General features: G+C 39.6%; 1 protein-coding gene across 3 annotated transcripts in view; it reads right to left on the bottom strand.

The window, feature by feature from the left end:
- The window catches only part of oxr1a (oxidation resistance 1a), a 341,369-nt gene that overhangs the window by 204,562 nt on the left and 115,041 nt on the right, over positions 1-21,766 (bottom strand). For 2 of the 3 annotated variants that reach the window (XM_062063681.1, XM_062063683.1), the window contains exon 1: positions 12,468-12,544. The exons of the other annotated variant lie outside the window; for it this stretch is intronic. In XM_062063681.1, coding sequence (XP_061919665.1) covers positions 12,468-12,529 — 62 coding nt within the window. In that variant the 5' untranslated portion in view covers positions 12,530-12,544. Of the gene's footprint in view, positions 1-12,467; positions 12,545-21,766 lie in introns of those variants that run through there. 3 annotated transcript variants of the gene reach the window in all.

Raw genomic sequence — 21,766 nt, 5'->3', positions numbered from 1 at the left:
TGCAACATAGATGAATAGTAACGCAACCATCATTGCTTGTGTCGGTGTGTGTAAACTAGGGTTGTACGGTATATACCAGTATTAGTATAGTACCGTGATACTAATGAATCATTTTCGATACGATACCGTCTCTGAAACCTACCGGTGGATCACCACGCCATTGGTGGATTTACACCTAACATCCACTGTAATGATACCAAGTACAGGCACGTATCTAGTCGATACTAGTATAATTATGTCGATATTTTTTGGCATCACATCTTCTTTCGTTTTTTTTAATTGTATATTATGTTAGTAAACTCAGGAAATATGTCCCTGGACACATGAGGACTTTGAATATGACCAATGTATGATCCTGTAACGATTTGGTATCGGATTGATACCCAAATTTGTGGCATCTTCCAAAACTAATGTAAAGTATCAAACAACAGAAGAATAAGTGATTATTACATTTTAACAGAAGTGTAGATAGAACATGTTAAAAGAGAAAGTAAGCAGATATTAACAGTAAATGAACAAGTAGATTAATAATTCATTTTCTACCACTTGTCCTTAATGTTGACAAAATAATTAATTAGGAGCCTTTGTTTGTTTACTTACTACTAAAAGACAATTGATTGATTGATTGAGACTTTCATTAGAAGATTGCACAGTGAAGTACATATTCCGTACAATTGACCACTAAATGGTAACACCCGAATAAGTTTTTCAACTTGTTTAAGTCGGGGTCCATTTAAATTGATTCATGATACAGATATATACTATCAGATATATACATATATTATATACATATATATCATCATAATACAGTCATCACACAAGATAATCACATTGAATTATTTACATTATTTACAATCAGGGGTGTGGAGGGGGGGGGGATATGGACAGCAAATAGTAGACATAGAGAGAGAGAGAGAGAGAGAGAGAGAGAGAGAGAGAGAGAGAGAGAGAGAGAGAGAGAGAGAGAGAGAGAGAGAGAGAGAGAGAGAGAGAGAGAGAAAGAGAGAGAGAGAGAGAGATCAGAAGGCATAAGAAAAAGTATCTGCATTTGATTGTTTACATTTGATTATTAGCAATCCGGGGAGGATGTTAGTTTAGGGTTGTAGCTGCCTGGAGGTGAACTTTTATTGCGGTTTTCAAGGAGGATAGAGATGCCCTTTCTTTTATACCTGTTGGGAGCGCATTACACATTGATGTGGCATAGAAAGAGAATGAGTTAAGACCTTTGTTAGTTCGGAATCTGGGTTTAACGTGGTTAGTGGAGCTCCCCCTGGTGTCGTGGTTATGGCGGTCATTTACGTTAAGGAAGTAGTTTGACATGTACTTCGGTATCAGGGAGGTGTAGTGGATTTTATAGACTAGGCTCAGTGCAAGTTGTTTTACTCTGTCCTCCACCCTGAGCCAGCCCACTTTGGAGAAGTGGGTGGGAGTAAGGTGGGATCTGGGGTGGAGGTCTAGAAGTAAGTTGTCTAGTATGTTCACTATTTTATTTAAGGACTTAACTGCAATAAGAAACATATGTTTAATGTACCTTAAGATTTGTTGTTAAAATAAAGCCAATAATGCAATTTTTTTGTGGTCCCCTTTATTTAGAAAAGTACCGAAAAGTACCGAAATAATTTTAGTACGGTACCAAAATATTGGTATTGTTACAACGCGAGTGTAAACAATGTTTTTATATGTCCTCAGTTGACTTATCCACACCACAATCAAACTTACTGGCACATTGTTGCTTCTTTCTCTGCATGACTTTTTTTTTCCAGAGAAATATTCTAGCGCAGTTATTCTGTAGTTCCAGTTTCAGAGGTTATAGTAATTGGCGACCTGACACGTCACAGACCCGCCAAGGAAAGAGCCAAAGGAATCTATTGAGGACATTTGTGTTCGATTCTAAATACAGTTGGAACGTGACTGCATGGATATTGAGTGTGTTTGATCCATCCCATGCATATCACAGGAGGAAGTCGGCGCCCCTGCCAAATACTTCAAACAAAAGACAAAACTACCAGATGGAGAATAGGCAATTGTCTCTTTCTATATTGCTGGTAAGAACAAAAGCATAATTTCTTCTGAATAAAGCCTTTAGTAGGGAAAGCAGATAAGACTGATGCTTCGGGCAATATTCATTCGCATTTTTATGGACCGGTTTTTAGATATGGTTCAATATTATTCTTTAAAAAGGGGCTGTAGTTTTCTTATGTCAGAGGCTTTTAAAATTGTACTGGGTCCAAGTGTGGCACGATAGGAGGTTTAAAAAATAATCCCTAAATCTCCAGTTGTCTACAGTCCGTGTATTATGTCTGTGTATTATTTGTTCAATTATTTTTCATAATAAAACCAAAACTAAAAAAAAAAAATCATAATTAGTTAGAATAATCAGTTGCATGTGACGTCACATCTGTTTTTCTTCTTCGCGGCTTAACTCACACGATGGTCAAGCAGCTTGAGCGTAGCGTTAAAACAAGAGCAGAGTGAGTGGAGAGTTTGAGCAGAAAATGCCGTATTACTGTTCTGTTCTTGGGTGTTCCAGTCGTTCAAATAGAGAGTTAGGAAATAGCTTTCATAGAGTCCTGAGAGAAGTGGCTCATAAAGGTAATGGTACATGGTGTAATGATAGGTGTGACGAGTAAATGTCAGTCACACATAAGAGATACGTGGAGACTGCAATACGACGCGAGTAAACAACATCAAAACTTTAAATGTTCCACTGAGAATATAGAACATTACACACGGCACTCAAAAATCTGCCAAAATGTTTTAGTACCACTTTGGTAAGCTATGAAGCCGCAACCCTTGATGGATTGTCGGAGCATTACGGCTACCGTAGTCAGGCGTACTATGCTTCAACATACGAGTATTATTATGGTGTGTGTATAAGGACCGCAAAATGGCACCTATTAGCAGACATATTATCTGGCATTTTGTTTCGCAATAAATTGTAAAGCTAACTTTTCTTACCTTCTGGTACCTGCTGATGTGTATTTGGGAGCTGTATAAGTCCTGAAAATGTGCGTGCGTCCGCCATTGTAGTCCGTGCCAACACCATTGTCGATAGGCTTCTTCTTTTTCTCTATCTTCTTGTTATGTGACATTCATCCTACGCTGTTGCCATTTCTAATATAAAGTAGTGTAAAGTTCTTACTTATATCTCTCAGTAGACTCGCTATAGAAGCGCTAAAAACTACCAGTGTAGTGGGTTTACATAATTGTGTTGGAAAAGTGTATTACAACTGAGTACCGCTGCACATCTGAGAAAACAGACCTTTTTTGGTAGCCCTCTAAGGGGCGCTTACGGCCCAACAATAAGCCTTGGCCTTATGGTTAAAAAAAACAGTCTTATGAAATACATGCTTTCAACTGGACTGAAATGCATTAGTGGTACTGCACCCCTTTGCGCCACCGGATCATTGGATCGTACAAAGCGAACCCAAGGGATACAAAAGATTCCTCGCCATATGTACGCCACTTTTGTGTGCGAAGTGCACAGGCTGCAGTTACGGCCACATTAATTCTTACTGTCATCACACCTAACAGGTGCTAAGTGTCCCTTTGCCCTGACCTGGAGACACATGAAGCTTAATGACTGACATTGTAATAGGAATCTTTGCCTCATTGAAAGCTTACACTTCTCAAATGATTCAATGAGGATGTGATACTGAGGACAACTGCAAAAACAACAAACTGAATTGTGCAAATGTATGAAAACCAGAAAAGACTCTGGGGGAAAATACCGCAAATTAAAGAGGCTTTTCCTCTCACACCAGTGGGGAACTGGGACAGTGTTGGCTTAGCATACGGGTGGTTTCTTTTTTTTTTCTCCCTCCATCTGGGTAAATAGGCTTCGTCACAAGCCATGATTGCACCAATCTCCCCGTGCAAGCAAAAAGCGCTGGCGGGCACCAGGGAGGAATGAGGGACGTGCATCGATGAAGACACCAATGGCGGCAGATTGCTACCAACAAAGATGACAGGAAGGAGAGAAGGAATAATGACGGAGAACAGACGCAGGTACTTTGCTTTCTACCCCGCTGTTGTGATCTGACCTGGGCCAGGGGGTTTGTGGTATATTTGCAGCCCTGCCAAATTGGCATCGCTGAGATTATCCGACTCTGCAGGGATCCACATGGTTTGGCAAAGGATGCATAAACAAGAGGAAATTTGAGGCTGAGTCAAAACACACTTATCACACTGCTACTAAGACAGATTAGTCTCAGAAAAAGGAGGCCGCCTTTGCATTAGCGTCTTTTCATCCTCTGTTTGCTTCCCATACCTTGCCTTGCAGCGGCAGTTGCATTTTTTTTTTTACAGGGCGAGGGGTTTTTACATACAGACTCAGCCAGGCTATATAAAGCTTGCGGTTCTAAAATGGGATGACGTCAAAGTCCGCGCTGGCAGCACGTTCACCATCTGACAGTAACGATGCTTTAAGTGTCGCCACAGTCTGAATAGCGTTTACGTTACTTTGCATTTTGGAGTTGTTTGGCTTTTAAAATGTCTACCAAAGTCAAATAGATGTAGTTCTGCTCAAGGCAGCAGATTGCACTAACATATTTTTAATCTGAGATTAGTGTGTTTTATTTTATTTTATCTATTTTATAATGCCCTTTTTTTTGCTGCAGCTGTTACATATACAGTAATATTGTACATGTTAATTAGGATTTTTTATATATTGTATATATTATATAAAAACTATAATATAATAGTATATATTATATACTGTACATATAATATGTCAGTATTACATATGTTATATTTTATATTGCTACTATGGTACATTTTTAGTCTACTTTATACCTTTGTTTTCGCCCTCTTTTTGTGTCCTTGTGTGCATTATCCTTTCCAACCTTACCCTTTCCATCCTTTGTAACTGAGCTACTGTGGGGAACAATTTCCCTTGTGGATCAATAAAGTTTGTCGAAGTCTAAGTTTCTTTTAGGCTGTAGTTTTATCATTTGGATTGCCATCACGCACATTTCCCAGCCAAAAAAACTGTTTGTTCATAAAAAACCCTGAAGAATCTATTTACTATGACCTAAGTGAAGTGAAACCCCAGCATTTAAGCATTGTAGAACATAGTACATGAGGACTTACTGTTCTTGTTTTCTATTCAGGGAAGACCACATCTGTCAATCCAGTCTAAACTGAATGAAGGACGCTTGGTAGAGGGGATGTAACAACATGAACATTTTATATCGCGGTTATCATTTTTATCGCATTATTGTGCTAAAAAGTACTTTTTTAGGGCTATATAAATAAACATTGATTGACATTGATTGATTAAACACACTGAAGTCTTTTGACCAAGTTTTTATTTTTCATTAACTAAAATAAATAGACCCAATGTTATAAAGCTCATTATTTTGCTGGTTTTGTGATTCACTTCAGGAGTGTTCGAGCGGACACTGTGGCGTTCTACTCTGTTTAGCGGTCCTTGAACGCACCTTACAAACATCTCCATCTGCTATTCCTCGGCGTATAGATCGATCACTTTGTTCTAAGACAGCACAGCTAGTAGGTCCAATGTGCACGATTTAATATCTTATTTGCTCAAACAGTAATGTACTTGTATAAGTTAAGATTCGGGTATGTTGTTTCATAATGGGGTAATACGTTAATGTCTCCTGTTTTCATGTTAGCATTTAAGCTAGCAGTCAGTCCGTGAGTTTATCAAATCAAGTTTTTTCCATAATTGTAATCTAAAACAGTTAATACTAACCATCGGGAGTTTAAGGACAATTATCGTTAATACAGTTTATCAATACATCCCTATTTGGTCGTTTGTCTAATTAAGTGGAGCTTTTGCATGTGATTTTAATGACTATTGCTTTGTTCCCACCTTGTTTTTACTCATCCTTCCCCAGCGTCTACCTTTTTCCCACCTTTTATGGGGCGCCGTCAAGTGCCGATCCATCATCGTTCTGGTTCTGTCGACCTGTACAATGTTGGTTTGTCTAATCTTAAATGGGTTTGTGGTGAAAATAACAATTCGTTGTACTTGTACAATGACTACTAAAGAGCAGACCATACTATAACACACTGCAGGTCAATTCCGATTTTTTGCGACCTGTATCGAATTTTTTCATGTCAATGTGAACACTGCAATTCCGAATTTTCCATATCCGAACCAGGACTTTCATATGTGGCTATAAATTGGACAAATATGCGATGCGTCCTCAATGTGAATGCTGCCGCGCTGAGGTTGTATGCTTCTGACACAAACGTCATCAAAAAGCGATAAGTGTCATGATTATTCGCCAAAATAGACAGTTACAAAAGTAATAGTTGACAACGGAGCAGAAAACAGGGAGCTCACGTGAAAGTCTCACCACTCATGTTTCTGACTGTTCACCCACAGAAACGCCCTTCAAGCTGACATCGTAGCCAATTATCTTTCTATCTTTCTGCGCACAATAATTCGGTTCATAAAATGTTGACTTTTATTGCACAAAGTCCTTAAAAATTGCCACAAATGCTCCAGTACTTAGACCAAACCTGGGCAAATTAAGGCCCGGGGGCCACATGCGGCCCATGAAGCTCTTCAATCTGGCCCGCCGGACATTCCCAAATAATTTTTTTAGATCTTTAAGATGGAAAGTATAGCTGCCATTATGATGTGAAGTCATGTTTTCTAACGACCATAAGTCTTAAACTATACAAAGTACTTCAATGGTTGGAATCTGTGCTTTTGGATGATATACCAGTTACTATGGTAATCTAATTAGTTACTATGGTAATCTACGTCACAGCAGCTCAGACGAGGCACCAAACAGTGTGGGCGGGAAGCGTTTCCACAGACGCGGAAGGAGACTTTCACAACAAAGTTCTAAAGCTTAGTGATGTATCAGATATATCAGATTGTAGGTGGGTTTATTTTGTACCCTTCGCGTTCATATTTCACTGTTTGTTGCATTTTTGTTGCGATTGTAAAATGTGTCGATCGAAAGGGGGTGTGATGTTCATATTTTGTCAATATTCAGTGTTTTATACTTCATAGAAAAATTTAAAATTCCATTACGTTTTTTAAGGTGGTCTGTCATAACGTTTTTAGCATTCAATCAGACATTATTGTGAGGTTTTGTATTAGTGTTCCTAAAAATAGATATATCGGCCCCCAGACACATTTTTTCTCTCTAAATGTGGCCCCCGAGTCAATTTATTGCCCAGGCCTGACTTAGACCGACTAGAGTGGAAGCCATGTTTACATCAGTAAACACTGCGGTCCGTGCGACGTCATGACGTCATGTCCGCATACGGGTCAGATTGCAATCACATTAGAAATCGATTAGTTTTTTTGTATAAACCACTAAAAAGATCGGATTTGACAAAAAAAATCCAAATTGGACATCCGACCATGCACTGTGAACGTAGCTTATGATTACTTACCTGGGACTTAAGAGGCTAAATTAATAATACAGTACGTGTACAGTGGTTTTAGATTGCAGTGCTTAGAGCTGACCAGAAATAGCTCTCAATATGATGCAGCGCATTATTCACAAATAAGAGGTTTCTCCCGGTGGGATACAGACACAAGGTCTACTACCACAGTTACATTGTAGTGTAAATGTGAAGATATATTTAAATATAATGAAGCTATAATTACAAAATCACAAAGCTTGGCAACTACTCCATTCAATTCAGATACAATTTGTATGAAGCAATTCATTACAACAACATGTGGGAATAATCTCTGCTAATCATCTCATCAGGATCCATCTATTCGCCTTGTATCAAATATCTCAAATGGACTGAAGGAATTTAAATTCCTGCCTCCTACAAGGCAGGCAATTACTAAAAAAAACAATTGGGAAACTGTGACTATCTTAAGCTTAATTAGAATGTGCAAGTCACGGCTGGCCTCCTGTTTCAGACACCCAGAGAACGAGGGCAACAACAACCTGTGGCCATGCATGTTAATGAGGCCTTCTATTGCATCCGGGAGCCTAATGAAAGTACGGCTGAACCTCGCCACACTCTGCTGTGCTGTCGGACACCTTCGCATAATGATGTATAGAGCACCACGCCGCATTACACCCATCTGCCCTTGCTAAATGCCACAGCAGCAATTCTGTGTCACAGGGTTATTGGGCAGTTTTGACCAATGAGGCTTTAAAGCTCCCCGTCAAAGTAATAGCAGCTAAAGGCCAGCGACAACACTGACACCAGGATGAATGAAAAGGGATCACGAGCTACATGTACAAACCCCAAAACCAGTGAAGTTGGTATGTTGTGTAAATCGTAAATAAAAACAAAATACAATGATTTTCAAATAATTTTCAACCTATAGTCAATTGAATAGACTGCAAAGACAAGATACTTAACGTTCGAATTGGAAAACATTGTTATTTTTTGGCAAAAAAGACTCATAAAGTTGAGGAATGCTCATCAAACACTTATTTGGAACATCCCACAGGTGAACAGGCTAATTGGGAACAGGTGGGTGCCATGATTGGGTATCAAAGCAGCTTCCATGAAATGCTCAGTCATTCACAAACGAGCATGGGGCGAGGGTCACCACTTTGTGAACAAATGCGTGAGCGAATTGTCGAACAGTTTAAGAACAACATTTCTCAACCAGCTATTGCAAGGAATTTAGGGATTTCACCATCTACATGATATTACGGACCTTCGATCCCTCAGGCGGTACTGCATCAAAAACCGACATCAGTGTGTAAAGAACATCACCACATGAGCTCAGGAACACTTCAGAAAACCATTGTCAGTAACTACAGTTTGTCGCTACATCTGTAAGTGCAAGTTAAAACTCTACTACTGTATGCAAAGCGAAAGCCATTTATCAGCAACACCCAGAAACGCTGCCGACTTGGTAAAAATGCCCCTGTGCCAACTCTTTTGCAATGTGTTGCTGCCATTAAATTATAAGTCAATGATTATTTGCAAAAAAAAAAAAAAGTTTCTCAGTTTGAAGATTAAATATCTTGTCTTTGCAGTGTATTCAATTGAATATGTGTTGAAAAGGATTTGCAAATCATTGTATTTTGTTTTTATTTACGAATTACACAACGTGCCAACTTCACTGGTTTTGGGGTTTGTATGTATGTGTTACAAGTGTATTGGAAACAGTATTGTGCTGCTGTTACTTACTGTAATATGTGATTGGATACACAGTTTCAAAGTCATTTACAGATCAATTATACTTTGGATCTTGCCAGAATTTACAATTTTCTTGGTAAGGCGTGCGGAATACCTAACAAACACTTGACACATCACAGTCCATCAAATCAGTCCTTAGATACCATGCTTATATTTCCCCCAAGTGGCAGTGAGCAGTAAAAGGAAAGTTTGAGTAATACCATGAATGTTGCCGCATCTATGCTATTCCGCCAAACAATCTCATTTTCGTTTTGCAAAATAGAGTCCAGTGGTACGGTTTTATGAATAGGACTGACAAATTGGAACGGCAATGCTATGTTATGATGTTTTTGCAAAGTTCATGACTTGAACGGTCAGTCTCAAAGCCCAATTTGGATTTAGCCCCTTCCTGTACAGGTACAGTATATTTGTTGTATACCTTCATTACTTTTACATGGCTTTCATTTCAAGTGACCTCCAGTGTATTTGCATAAGTTGCCATATGGAAAAGACAAAAGGTGAGCAAAAAACATAAAAGAAAAACAAATATGTCTAGAAAAATAAGTGGACTTTCTTCCACTTGTCAGCAGGGCCAACAGCTCATTCAGAAAAAGTTGCTAGATATGTGCATAGTCATTTCTAGTTGAAAAAGACTCGCTAAATATAGTTACAAAGTTGCTAAATCAGCAACACTAATCCCTCCTGCAACACCTTCGTATGCTCTGGCAGACCAGGGGCCTCGAGTATTCAGAGTGCTAACTTGGCGTATGCACTTTTGCACGGCAAAGTTAACTTAACGTGGTAATGTGCGGTGCCTCGCGCCAACTTCATGGCTAGCGTACGAACATTTCTATATGCTATGTATACTTTAGCGACACACAGAGGGGATGCTTGGTAACTGTTTAAATAAAGAAATGGCAAACAATTCCTACTCAGACTAATTGATGTGCACATCAGAGACATGTGCACACTTTAATATGCCTGAATTTTTTTGTGCGTACAACCTTTATCTGAATTTAAGAGTACGTTTTTTTGTAGGAAATCCACGGAAATCTCAATCACAGGTGTGTTAAGAAGCAGAGTTACAATGCTATCTACTCTATGGCAAAGGTCTTCAATAGGGGGTCCATGATTCAACTACATCATGAAGAGGGCCGTAGTTTCAAGAGGCCAAAGGCTCAGGGGCCGGACATCAAAATGTGGATGTTTCGAAGGTTATATTTCTTTGAGGCTGCGTTTACTAAGTTGCAAAGTAAACACATCGGTTTCCACACCGCACTGTCAATAAATTCATTATTCTGCCCTCGCTACTTCATTCCAGCATGTGCAGTTAGTTAACAGCATGAAGAAACAGAAGCTCTAGTTTTTGTTGAGGATTGATGAGCCTTCTTTTGCATTCTTTTCTTTCCTCAGTTTTATTTATTTACACTTCATTTAAGTTTGTAAGACAGAAAATATAAACATAAAATAAACATAACAAAAATATAACATCCATTGTGTTCTTTACATAAATAATGTCCATTGTGTATGTTACATCAATAAAATAGAAGGTTTAGTGTTAATATATTCACACAATAAACAACTAATGTTAACACGTATAGAAATTACACAACACTCACACACCAAACATTTTGTGTCCCCGCTCTGTCTCTCCATCAGTTTGCGGGTCCTTGGCTTTGAAAACCTTTGGTACCTGCTGATCTGTATTTGGGATCTGCATAAATCCTTTGTAGTCTGTGCCGACACCGTAGTTGATAAGCTTCTTCTTTTTCTCTATCTTCTTGTTATGGGACATTCATCCTCCGCTGTTGCCATTTCTAATATAAAGTAGGGCTGCAACAACTAATCGATTAAATCGATTAAAATCGATTATTAAAATAGTTGCCGATTAATTTAGTCATCGATTCGTTGGATTTATGGTATGCGCATGCGCAGAGTTTTATTTTTATTTTTTAAATAAACCTTTATTTATAAACTGCAACATTTACAAACAGCTGACAAACCATAATCAAAATAAGTATGGTGCCAGTATGTTTTTTTTTCAATAAAATACTGGATAGGATAGAAATGTAGTTTGTCTCTTTTATCCGATCATTAATTGATTAATCGAAGTAATAATCGACAGATTAATCGATTATCAAATTAATCGTTGGTTGCAGCCCTAAAATAAAGTAGTGTAAAGTTCTTACTTATATCGGTCAGTAAACTCACCATGAAAGCGCTAAAACATACTGGTGTAGTGAGTTCACATTATTCACCCAAGGAACTTTAGTTATTAGAGAGTTCCGGTCGGACGGTTATTCACGGGACACATTTCCGGCCTTGTTGTTGTTTCTGGATGAGGAGATGCTGCTCCGTTATTGATTTAAGTAAAGTCTCAATGTCATTAAAAGAGTTAGCTCCACCTTTTGACACTTCTTCCACTCCCGTCCTTGCATGCTACACCGCTACAACAAAGATGACGGGAAGAAGACGCTGCCGAAGGTGAGACACGTAAATAAGACCGCCCACAAAACGGCGCATCCAGAAGCGACTGTCAGAAAGCGGCTTGAAGATGATCTGTAAAACATCATCTATGCAACATTTTGACCAAAGAACCACCATTACATGTTATGTAGACCACAAGGAAGTGTTTTCCATTTAGAAAAAAAAAATATATATATATGACTCCTTTAATGTGCCCTATAATCCGGTGCACCTTATATATGAAAAAAGATCAAAGATAGACCATTCATCAGCAGTGCGCCTTATAACCCTGTGGGCCCCATGGTCCGGAAAATATGGTATATGTTTTTTAATTTGAATGTAAGGGAAACACTGATGTGTATCTGATATCACTGTTACAATTTACTGAACACCCTTATTTGAACATACCCAAAGCAAACGACTACACCACTGTCGTGCAGCCACAACACATCTGTAACACTTAAATGTTTCCAGTTAGCATTCACCAAAACAACACCTCGAGCAAATCTAATGTCTCACCAGTCAACCAGCAGCCAAGCTGTGTCTCATTATTTCTCCATCACTTAGCAGCATGTGTCAAACTGCTCCATTTTGATGACAAAAATGTCTATAAATCAACCGCTGGCGGCAAAAGGCTACTATTCATCTCGCACGGTCGTATCGATACGACACAGAAACTGCCATCGGTCAGAGCTTTTCAGATGACTCACAGAGGAATTATCTCAACTGCCACTAGACGTGGAGGTGGGGTGGGCGGTGTGGGCCGAGTATGTGTCTGGGTTTGACTCCAGGGCGTGCTTTTTTCCCCCCTCCCTCACTTTCTGGGTGTCTGTATCACTCGGCAACGAAATACAGACATGCACAGAAAACGTGGAACCTTTTTTGCGTCCTCGTCGTGGCAACAAACACACCTTGTCAGAGTCAGCTGCTCAATCACATGCAGCCTCCAGCGGTTGATTCCCCGAGTACTCATGGGGACCTTGGCTCTGTTACTGCAGTCTGCTACTGTCCTCCCGCTCCTCCTCCCTTCTCCTCCTGGTTGCTACAGTCTCGGTTTTTTTCTCGCCTTCCCATTGGCTGCGCGCCCGCGACAGCCAGGGGTACGATTGGTCAGCAGGAGTAGCGGATGCTTCGTCATGCCACTGACTTGTGGGAGTGCAGTTTGCAGCAGTGTGCTCATGTTATCATGCCAGATTATTGTGGCTACAAAAGAGCAAAAAGGTCAGCTTGATGCAACGCTAATTCCTTTCATAACGTTTACATTCTTCGAACAATAGGCTTAGGGAAAAGACACTGATTGAAAGTTACTGCGGAGCTGGTATACACAAGAATAACGTGAGATGCAATATGAGTGGATATGATAGGAATTAATTAAGTACTTATTTATAGTCCTTAACAAATTCAACTAATCAGCACAGCAATGCAGAACTGCAGTAAGTTGATGACTGAATTGACAGGTTTAAAGGCCTACTGAAAGCCACTACTACCGACCACGCAGTCTGATAGATTATACATCAATGATGAAATCTTAACATTGCAACACATGCCAATACGGCCGGTTTACATTAGTAAAGTGCAATTTTAAATTTCCCGCGAAATATTCTGCTGAAAAAATCTCGGTATGATGACGTTTGCGCGTGACGTCACGGATTGTGCGGACATATTGGGACACCATTGTGGCCAGCTATTAAGTCGTCTGTTTTCATCGCAAAATTCCACAGTATTCTGGACATCTGTGTTGGTGAATCTTTTGCAATTTGTTTAATGAACAATGAAGACAGCAAAGAAGAAAGCTGTAGGTGGGAAGCGGTGTATTAGCGGCTGGCTGCAGCAACACAACCAGGAGGACTTTGAGTTGGGTAGCAGACGCGCTACCGTGAGTACGCATTTGGCTTCCAAACATTTGATCGCTTGCCCGTGCGTGCCGCTATGTGCATGTCACGTACGTAACTTTGGGGAAATATATGTGCTGTATGAACTTTACGGAGGTGAACGGTAATTTGGGCTGTGAGATTGAGTGTGTTGTGCGGGTGTTTGAGTTGTATTGGTGGGTTATATGGACGGTAGGGGGAAGGTGTTTGTTATGCGGATTAATTTGTGGCATATTAAATATAAGCCTAGTTGTGTTGTGGCTAATAGAGTATATATATGTCTTGTGTTTATTTACTGTTTTAGTCATTCCCAGCTGAATATCAGGTCCCACCCGCCTCTCACAGCATCTTCCCTATCTGAATCGCTTCCACTGCCCTCTAATCCTACACTCTCACTTTCCTCATCCACAAATCTTTCATCCTCGCTCAAATTAATGGGGTAATCGTCGCTTTCTCGGCCCGAATCGCTTTCACTGCTGGTGGTCATGATTGTAAACAATGTGCAGATGTGAGGCGCTCCACAACCTGTGACGTCACGCTACTTCCTCTACAGGCAAGGCTTTTTTATCAGCGACCAAAAGTGGCTAACTTTATCGTCGATGTTCTCTACTAAATCCTTTCAGCAAAAATATGGCAATATTGCGAAATGATCAAGTATGACACATAGAATGGACCTGCTATCCCTGTTTAAATAAGACAATTTCATTTCAGTAGGCCTTTAACTTTTGTAAAGGATAAAAAAAACAAAAAAAAACATGAATTTTATTTTATAAGCGACTTTTTTCTGGCATTCTCTTGTTTGGGTTTAGTAAGAACCTTCAGCAAAGCTGTGTGAAACCGCCTGTTTTCATCAAACCACTTTAAGGCCCCTTCTACACTAAGGTTATCCAGGGTAAATCCCACCTAACCTTATCTTTGTCCACACACACACACAATGGTCGTTTAAGAACCCCCCACCCTCCCCTTTCGTCCGCCGGCGCAATGCGACCTAGTACGCATGCGCGGAAAAAGCGCGCGTCATAGTCACCTCCAGTGTTGCTTTGTGTGCAAGTTCTTAAATTTAACTTATCTGAACAATATCCAGTGTTGTGGTATTTCGATTTACTGGAATCCAGTGCGCTGTTTGGCCCTATTGTAGTGAATCACACCTGACTCATCATAAAGTAATGAAATCTTTAATGGACATGTGAAAGTACACAATGTGATAAAGAACATTTTACATCAATCAATCTAGGGATCTAGATATCTGGTCAGGACACTCCTCACTTTTTTGCCTTCATCTTCATTGTCCATTCGTTTTTGGTGACTTTATATACTCTGGACCTAGACGTTGAGTCCGCAACATACATGGCGGACAATAACTGATACAGTCTGCTTTGCCAGTCCAAAAGCATTCGCCGTTTTCCGTAGTCTTCCCTCGACGGCCAGGTAATACAAAGCACACGCTACCTTTTTTCATCACATCCACGGGAGCCCGCATTCTCGTTGACTCTCCTTTGACAAATGGACAAAGTTTTTCGGTAAGGAGAATCACAGCTGACCTGGACATTCGAAAGTTCTCTTGCCTGAGAAGTGTTGTATTCCAAATAGCTGCAATCGCTTTCTCTTAAGGTATTCATGTGTGATTTCCACTAGCGTCTGTACAGACGGAAGGAGAAACACGGGCATGTCTGGATGACTCGCCTCCATATTTCCAGTGGTTAGCTCCGAGTTACGAAACCGCTTTTTTATGAAGCTGGCTGTGGCGCGTTCTTTCTGACGTCACTCCCTGTGTGGGGCGTGGTCTTTCTGGCGTCACTTCCTCTCAGAACACTGTTTGTAAACGATCAATGAGTCCATACAAAGCTAAGAGCTGTAGATTCAAGAAATAGATGGCACACTTACCAGTGTAAAAAATTACCCAAGGAGGGAAACCTTAAACAATTATTTAGTGTAGCCAAAACGGGGCATAGGCTAAATTATTTTTCATTTAAGGGGTTATCCGGCTTAGTGTAGACAAAGCCTAATACTGTAAAAAATTTATATTTTGCAAAGGACCACACAAGTAGAATGACATTAAAGCAGCCCAATCATAGGCAATTCTACTAGGGATGTGACGATTATTCGATACATCGATTTATATTCCTTGGATTCAACTACATCGAACTGTGCTCGGTAAGTTTGCCTTACGAAAGATAGGTGTAGGTGCGACATTGTTTTAAAAGGAAATCGATCGATTTTATCGATACTAGAAAAAGAAAAACATTGGATTTAAGAATGGTCGACTTTATGTAAAGTTTAACACTTTTAATGATAAGGACGTTAAACGTTATTCAAGTCTGTCTGCCCGTCTGTGGCGTCATCGCCAGCAGTCGGCTAAACAAGAATGGCGGATAAAGCTGCGGAGAAAGGTCATAACAAATGCTAACGAGGCCAGACAATATCATAAATTACAACACATCTTTCAGCTACAGCACGATTGCAAAAGCCATAACAAATACAAACGCTTTAAGCTACAATAGACACGATATACAGGATGGAAGTGACTTCAGAGCAAGTTACAGCGACAGACCGACTTCCTGAATATAGAACATTAGTATTATTGAAAAAGTAAAAAAGTTATAATTACAATTCACTTAGTTTTCCAACTCTGTTCATTACAACATTTTCAACTTTCGGTCTCAGAAAGTCGGTGAGTTGCCGAAACTTGTCCCCTGCCACTTCCGTTCTGCTTTTGTATTGTTGTGTTTTGGCTTACAGTTATTGTGTTGTGGCATCATGTTATTGTGTTATTGTGTTTGCATTTGCTTTTCTCTGCGATTGTTGCTGTTTATTAAAATGCGAGTAGTAGCAGGTCAAACCACTGCTCATTTAACCTGAATGTTTTTTAATATGATTTATTTTGTATTTGTATTATTTCTATGCCAAAAAACAACAGTAAAAGTAGCAGCTAAACCTACTGTTAATTCAACCTAAAGAGATGTTGATTGCACATTATGTTAAAAAACAACAGCCATAGTAGCAGGTAAATATACTGTTAAAATGTTGGTTATTCTACTTTTATGTGAGCAGAAAATGTTTCCTCTTCTTAATTCAAGTTATTAAGTCTTCAAATAAGATGTGACTGAATTGGCCATTACTTGTTTGTATCCATATTTCATTTATACATAATTCTTTTACATGAAATAACATGAATATAGGAAACTTCACCTGCAGTGTCCATTATCTGGTATTTATTTCACAGTCACACCGGTTGATTTTTTTTGCTAAAAAGTTACTGAATCAATTTCAACTTGTTATTCAATTTGGGAAATAAAAATTCGAAATCAAACAATAGAAAAATGGCGATGATCCTTATAAAACAATTTTGCATTTCCTTCATACTTCCTCCAAACGAACTTGCGCAAGATGGCGTTTTTCTTACTGGTGACATCAGCATATTATCCATATATGGTTGAAATTTACCCTAAGTTCTTTGTGCGAGTCCGCCATTGTTGTTTGCGTTGTAGTTAATAAGCTCCTTCTTTTTCTCTACCCTCTTGTGGTTAGGCAGACTGGCTCGTACATGCACATGCATGCTCCCCTGTTGCCATTTTCTAATACAAAGTAGCGCTTAGTTCTAGCTAATATTAGTTAGTAGACTCAATATGGTAGCGCTAAAAACTACAACATGGCTGACAGGGAAAAGACGCAGTCGAAGTGGAGGCACGTAAATAAAACCCTCCCACAAAACGGTGGATCCTGAAGAGACGGTCAGAAAGCGACTTCAAGATGGTCAGTCAAACATAATCTATGCAACATTTTAAACAAATAATTACCATTACATGGTATGAAGACCACAAGTAAATGTGGCTTTTACTGTGTTATGTCATTTATCATAATAATAATCCCCAAAAATAAATATACACAGAACAATAGTAAAACTAAATAACATTTGACCTACACTTGCAGATTACTTACAATACATTCTGATCCCATAAGGAGAGTTTGATCAAAAATACAAACGTTTCGTCTACTCTATTGTGGTAATTTTCAGTTGTGAAGAACTGTACTGGAAAAATTATTTAAATTTAAATGGCCACACTGAATTATAACCGACTTATTAGTATGATGTGATTTCCACACTGCATTTGCTCTGTTGGAATATCGAATGCTCACATTTTTTTTAATCCAATGCTCTCTCTTGCAAGGGAAGCACTGACTGACTGGCTGGAGGCAGCAACATCTGCTACCACAGGTGTCACAGGCACATGCCGCTGAGGTCACACCGCCCGCTGCTTGCAGGGCACGCCGATACTGTCGGTCAACTAGAAGTTAACGTACGTAGTTTGGAGGTTGCTTGATTAGCTATTGTAATGATGACAGAATACTTCTTCGTCAGTTTTTTTTCCTGTTCCTGCAGAACACACGTCTTCCTTTCTCCTGTCTGCATTCCGTTGGCAGCCTGCATGGCTCAAGCTGGTCGGCCCGATGCCCCTGTGCAGCCGGCGCTTTTGGCCCCAGATGGCATATTCTGCAACTTGCTGAAATACACCCTGCACAATAGCTTGAGTGTGACGCAAATACATTTGATGATAGGAAATGTGGGCTTTTGTATTCTTGTTATTGCAAAAAATCCTGATGATGCAAAATCCTGGATTCAAAATTCTGGATCATATAACGGTTATCCATCATTCAATATACAAATTATATGATAATCCGTTCCAAATGTTCTCAAAAATCGACAGTGCGCCTAATAACCCGGTGCGCCTAATGTACGAAATAATTCTGGTTGTGCTTACCGACCTCGAAGCAATTGGTGTAATGATAAGTGTGACCAGTAGATGGTAGTCACACATAAGAGATACGTGTAGACTGCAATATGACACCAGTAAACAACACCAAAACTTTAAATGTTCCATTAAAGGCCTACTGAAATTATTTTTTTTATTTAAACGGGAATAGCAGATCCATTCTACGTGTCATACTTGATCATTTCGCGATATTGCGATATTTTTGCTGAAAGGATTTAGTAGAGAACATTGACGATAAATTTCGCAACTTTTGGTCGCTGATAAAAAAAGCCTTGCCTGTACCGGAAGTAGCGTGACGTCGCAGGTTGAAAGGCTCCTCACATTTCCCCATTGTTTACACCAGCAGCGAGAGCGATTTCGGACTGAGAAAGCGACGATAACCCCATTAATTTGAGCCAGGATGAAAGATTCGTGGATGAGGAACGTGAGAGTGCAGGACTAGAGCGCAGTGCAGGACGTATCTTTTTTCACTCTGACCGTAACTTGGGTAAAAGGGCTCATTGGATTCCACACTTTCTCCTTTTTCTATTGTGGATCACGGATTTGTATTTTAAACCACCTCGGATACTATATCCTCTTGAAAATGAGAGTCGAGAACGCGAAATGGACATTCACAGTGACTTTTATCTCCACGACAATACTTTGGTGAAGCACTTTAGCTACGAAGCTAACGTGATAGCATCGTGCTTAAATGCAGAAAGAAACAAAAGAAATAAGACCCTGACTGGAAGAATAAACAGAAGATCAACAATACTACTATCAGGAGACACAGAACCAAACACTGGACCTGTAACTACACGGTTAATGCTGTGCCGCCTGTCGAAGCCTAGCAATGCTGTTGCTAACGACGCCATTGAAGCTAACTTAGCTACGGGACCTCGTCAGAGCTATGATAAAAACATTAGCGCTCCACCTACGCCAGCCCTCATCTGCTCATCAACACCCGTGCTAACCTGCGTTCCAGCGATCGACGGCGCGACGAAGGACTTCACCCGATCATCGGTGCGGTCGGCGGCTAGCGTCGGATAGCGTGTCTGCTATCCTCAAAGTCCTCCTGGTTGTGTTGCTGCAGCCAGCCGCTAATACACCGATCCCACCTACAGCTTTCTTCTTTGCAGTCTCCATTGTTCATTAAACAAATTGCAAAAGATTCACCAACACAGATGTCCAGAATACTGTGGAATTTTGCGATGAAAACAGAGCTGTTTGTATTGAGATACAATGTGTACGAATACTTCCGTTTCAACCATCGACGTCACGCGCAAACGTCATCATACATAGACGTTTTCAACCGGAAGTTTCACGGGAAATTTAAAATTGCACTTTATAAGTTAACCCGGCCGTATTGGCATGTGTTGCAATGTTAATATTTCATCATTGATATATAAACTATCAGACTGCGTCGTCGGTAGTAGTGGGTTTCAGTAGGCCTTTAAGAAACATTACACACGGCACTCGAAAATCTGTCAAAATGTTTTAGTATGACTTTGAAGCAGCACCGCTTGATGGATCGTCGGCCCGTTACAGCTACCGTAGTCAGAGATACAAGTATTACTATGGTGTGTTTATAAGGACCGCAATATGGCACCTATTAGCAGACATATTATCTGGCGTTTTGTTTCACAATATTATGCAAAATCAACTTTTCTTACCTTCTGGTACCTGTTGATCTGTATTTGAGATCTGCATAAGTTCTGAACATTTGCGCAAGTCCGCCATTGTAGTCCGTGCCGACGCCGTAGTTGATAAGCTTCTTCTTTTTCACTATCTTCTTGTTATGTGGCCCTCTGCTGTTGCCATTTCTAATATTAAGTAGTGTAACGTTCTAACTTATATCTCGCTATGGAAGCGCTAAAAACTATCAGTGTTTTGTGTGAAAAAAGACCCTAATAGACCTGCTCACCGGCAGTGCGCCATATAATCCGCCCTATGGTCCAGAAAATATGGCAGTATAAAAACCAAATAAATGTTTCCAATAAAAAATACTGTGAATCCAATTAGTCTGTTACAAATACCAATAAATATTAACACAACATATTTCATACAGAACCATTATAGTTATATGCAGAAAACAATGTGAAATACATATAAATGATAAACAAAGTGGATACATTTAAATCGCTTTTGTCTTTATTGAAGATTGACTTTTGTTTGCAAAGATGACAATGAATGGACGCCACCTTTGTACTTTGCTATACGTTTTTGCATGAATGTGTTAGTAGCGATGGGAATTCTTCAATTTGATTCTGTTTCTTGGGGTGAAGATTCAATTCAGAATCGATTTTTGGATTCTAACACATCCTTGCGATAAATCATTTGGGATATACATTCTAATAAAACATTTCTCAAACAGGTTACAGATTCTCTTTCACAATATATGTCGTGCAAAGATGACCTAATAATGAAAACAAAATGTTTTAATTGATTCTGGAAAATTTGGAATCAATTCAGAATTGTAATAGATACAAATCTAAATTCGGAAGTGGATTTATTTTCTCTGGCACCCCTATTCAAAAGTGTTTCTCATCTTCTTTATCATAGTGGCAGCCACACATTTTTTGGCTTCATGTTGGTTTATTTGCAGTTGTAGTGCAAAAAAATCCCCAAAAAACACCGATATTGAGTCACCAACACGTGGGATTCTTTATTTGGGCACTTAATTCTGCAGAATAATACCCGGTATATCGTGCTATTGTAGTTTATTACACGCAATGTTTGACTGAAACAGTATACCGCAACTAATTTTCGCCAAAATCCAGGTCATACAAAAAGTGCTATATACGAAATTTTCTGCAAAAAACAAGTTATACAAAAAGTGTATTGCCCCTATCATGGGGTGCTCTGCCTCCCAACAGCACCCCAAAAATGGTCAATTAGTTGGCAAGTCTGGTACATGAAGTATATGCCCCTGAAAGGGTGTTTTGCTTAATGGTGGCCATGCTTTTTTTTTAAACAATCGTTATGAAATATTACAGACATGCTTGTCAGTTCCCTGAAATTGAATACCACATTTTGGGGGAATCTTGATCGACAGTATTACGGCTTGAAAAAAATGATAGCATATGCAACACAGTATCATAACACAGATACATGTTATGCCAGAATTCCACCTTTTTGTGCGCAGCGATTCAGGAGTAGAAGAGTTGCAGCATGAGGAAGACAGGGAAATATAGAGATGAAGAATGACGTGTTTATAAGTTGGAGAATGACGGGCTCCACAATGGAAAGTGACAGTTGAGACGGACATTGAAAACGAAGACAAAGCCTCTAGCACTTTCGGGGGACAGTGTCAGTCCCATACAGAGACCACCACACGTCACAAAGCATTACAAACCACACAGAGCGGAAGTGCATGTGGTGGGTGGAGATTACTTGACAATATTTCAACTAAATCAAACTAAGTTAAAAAGTGAACTTGTTCGACTTCATACAGTCCACACCCTGCGTACAAACCTGACTGACACTCAACACAAACAAACAAGGAAATCTAACAACAAATACAGTCAGAAATAGAAACTATAAATGTGAGGTAACAGATGACCACGTTGTATTCCACTGCTTCAAAGG

This window comes from Entelurus aequoreus, linkage group LG11, assembly GCF_033978785.1.
Source record: "Entelurus aequoreus isolate RoL-2023_Sb linkage group LG11, RoL_Eaeq_v1.1, whole genome shotgun sequence".
NCBI lineage: Eukaryota > Metazoa > Chordata > Actinopteri > Syngnathiformes > Syngnathidae > Entelurus > Entelurus aequoreus.
The sequence above is the reverse complement of the archived record's forward strand: the minus strand, read 5'-3'. Positions and strand labels throughout refer to the sequence as shown.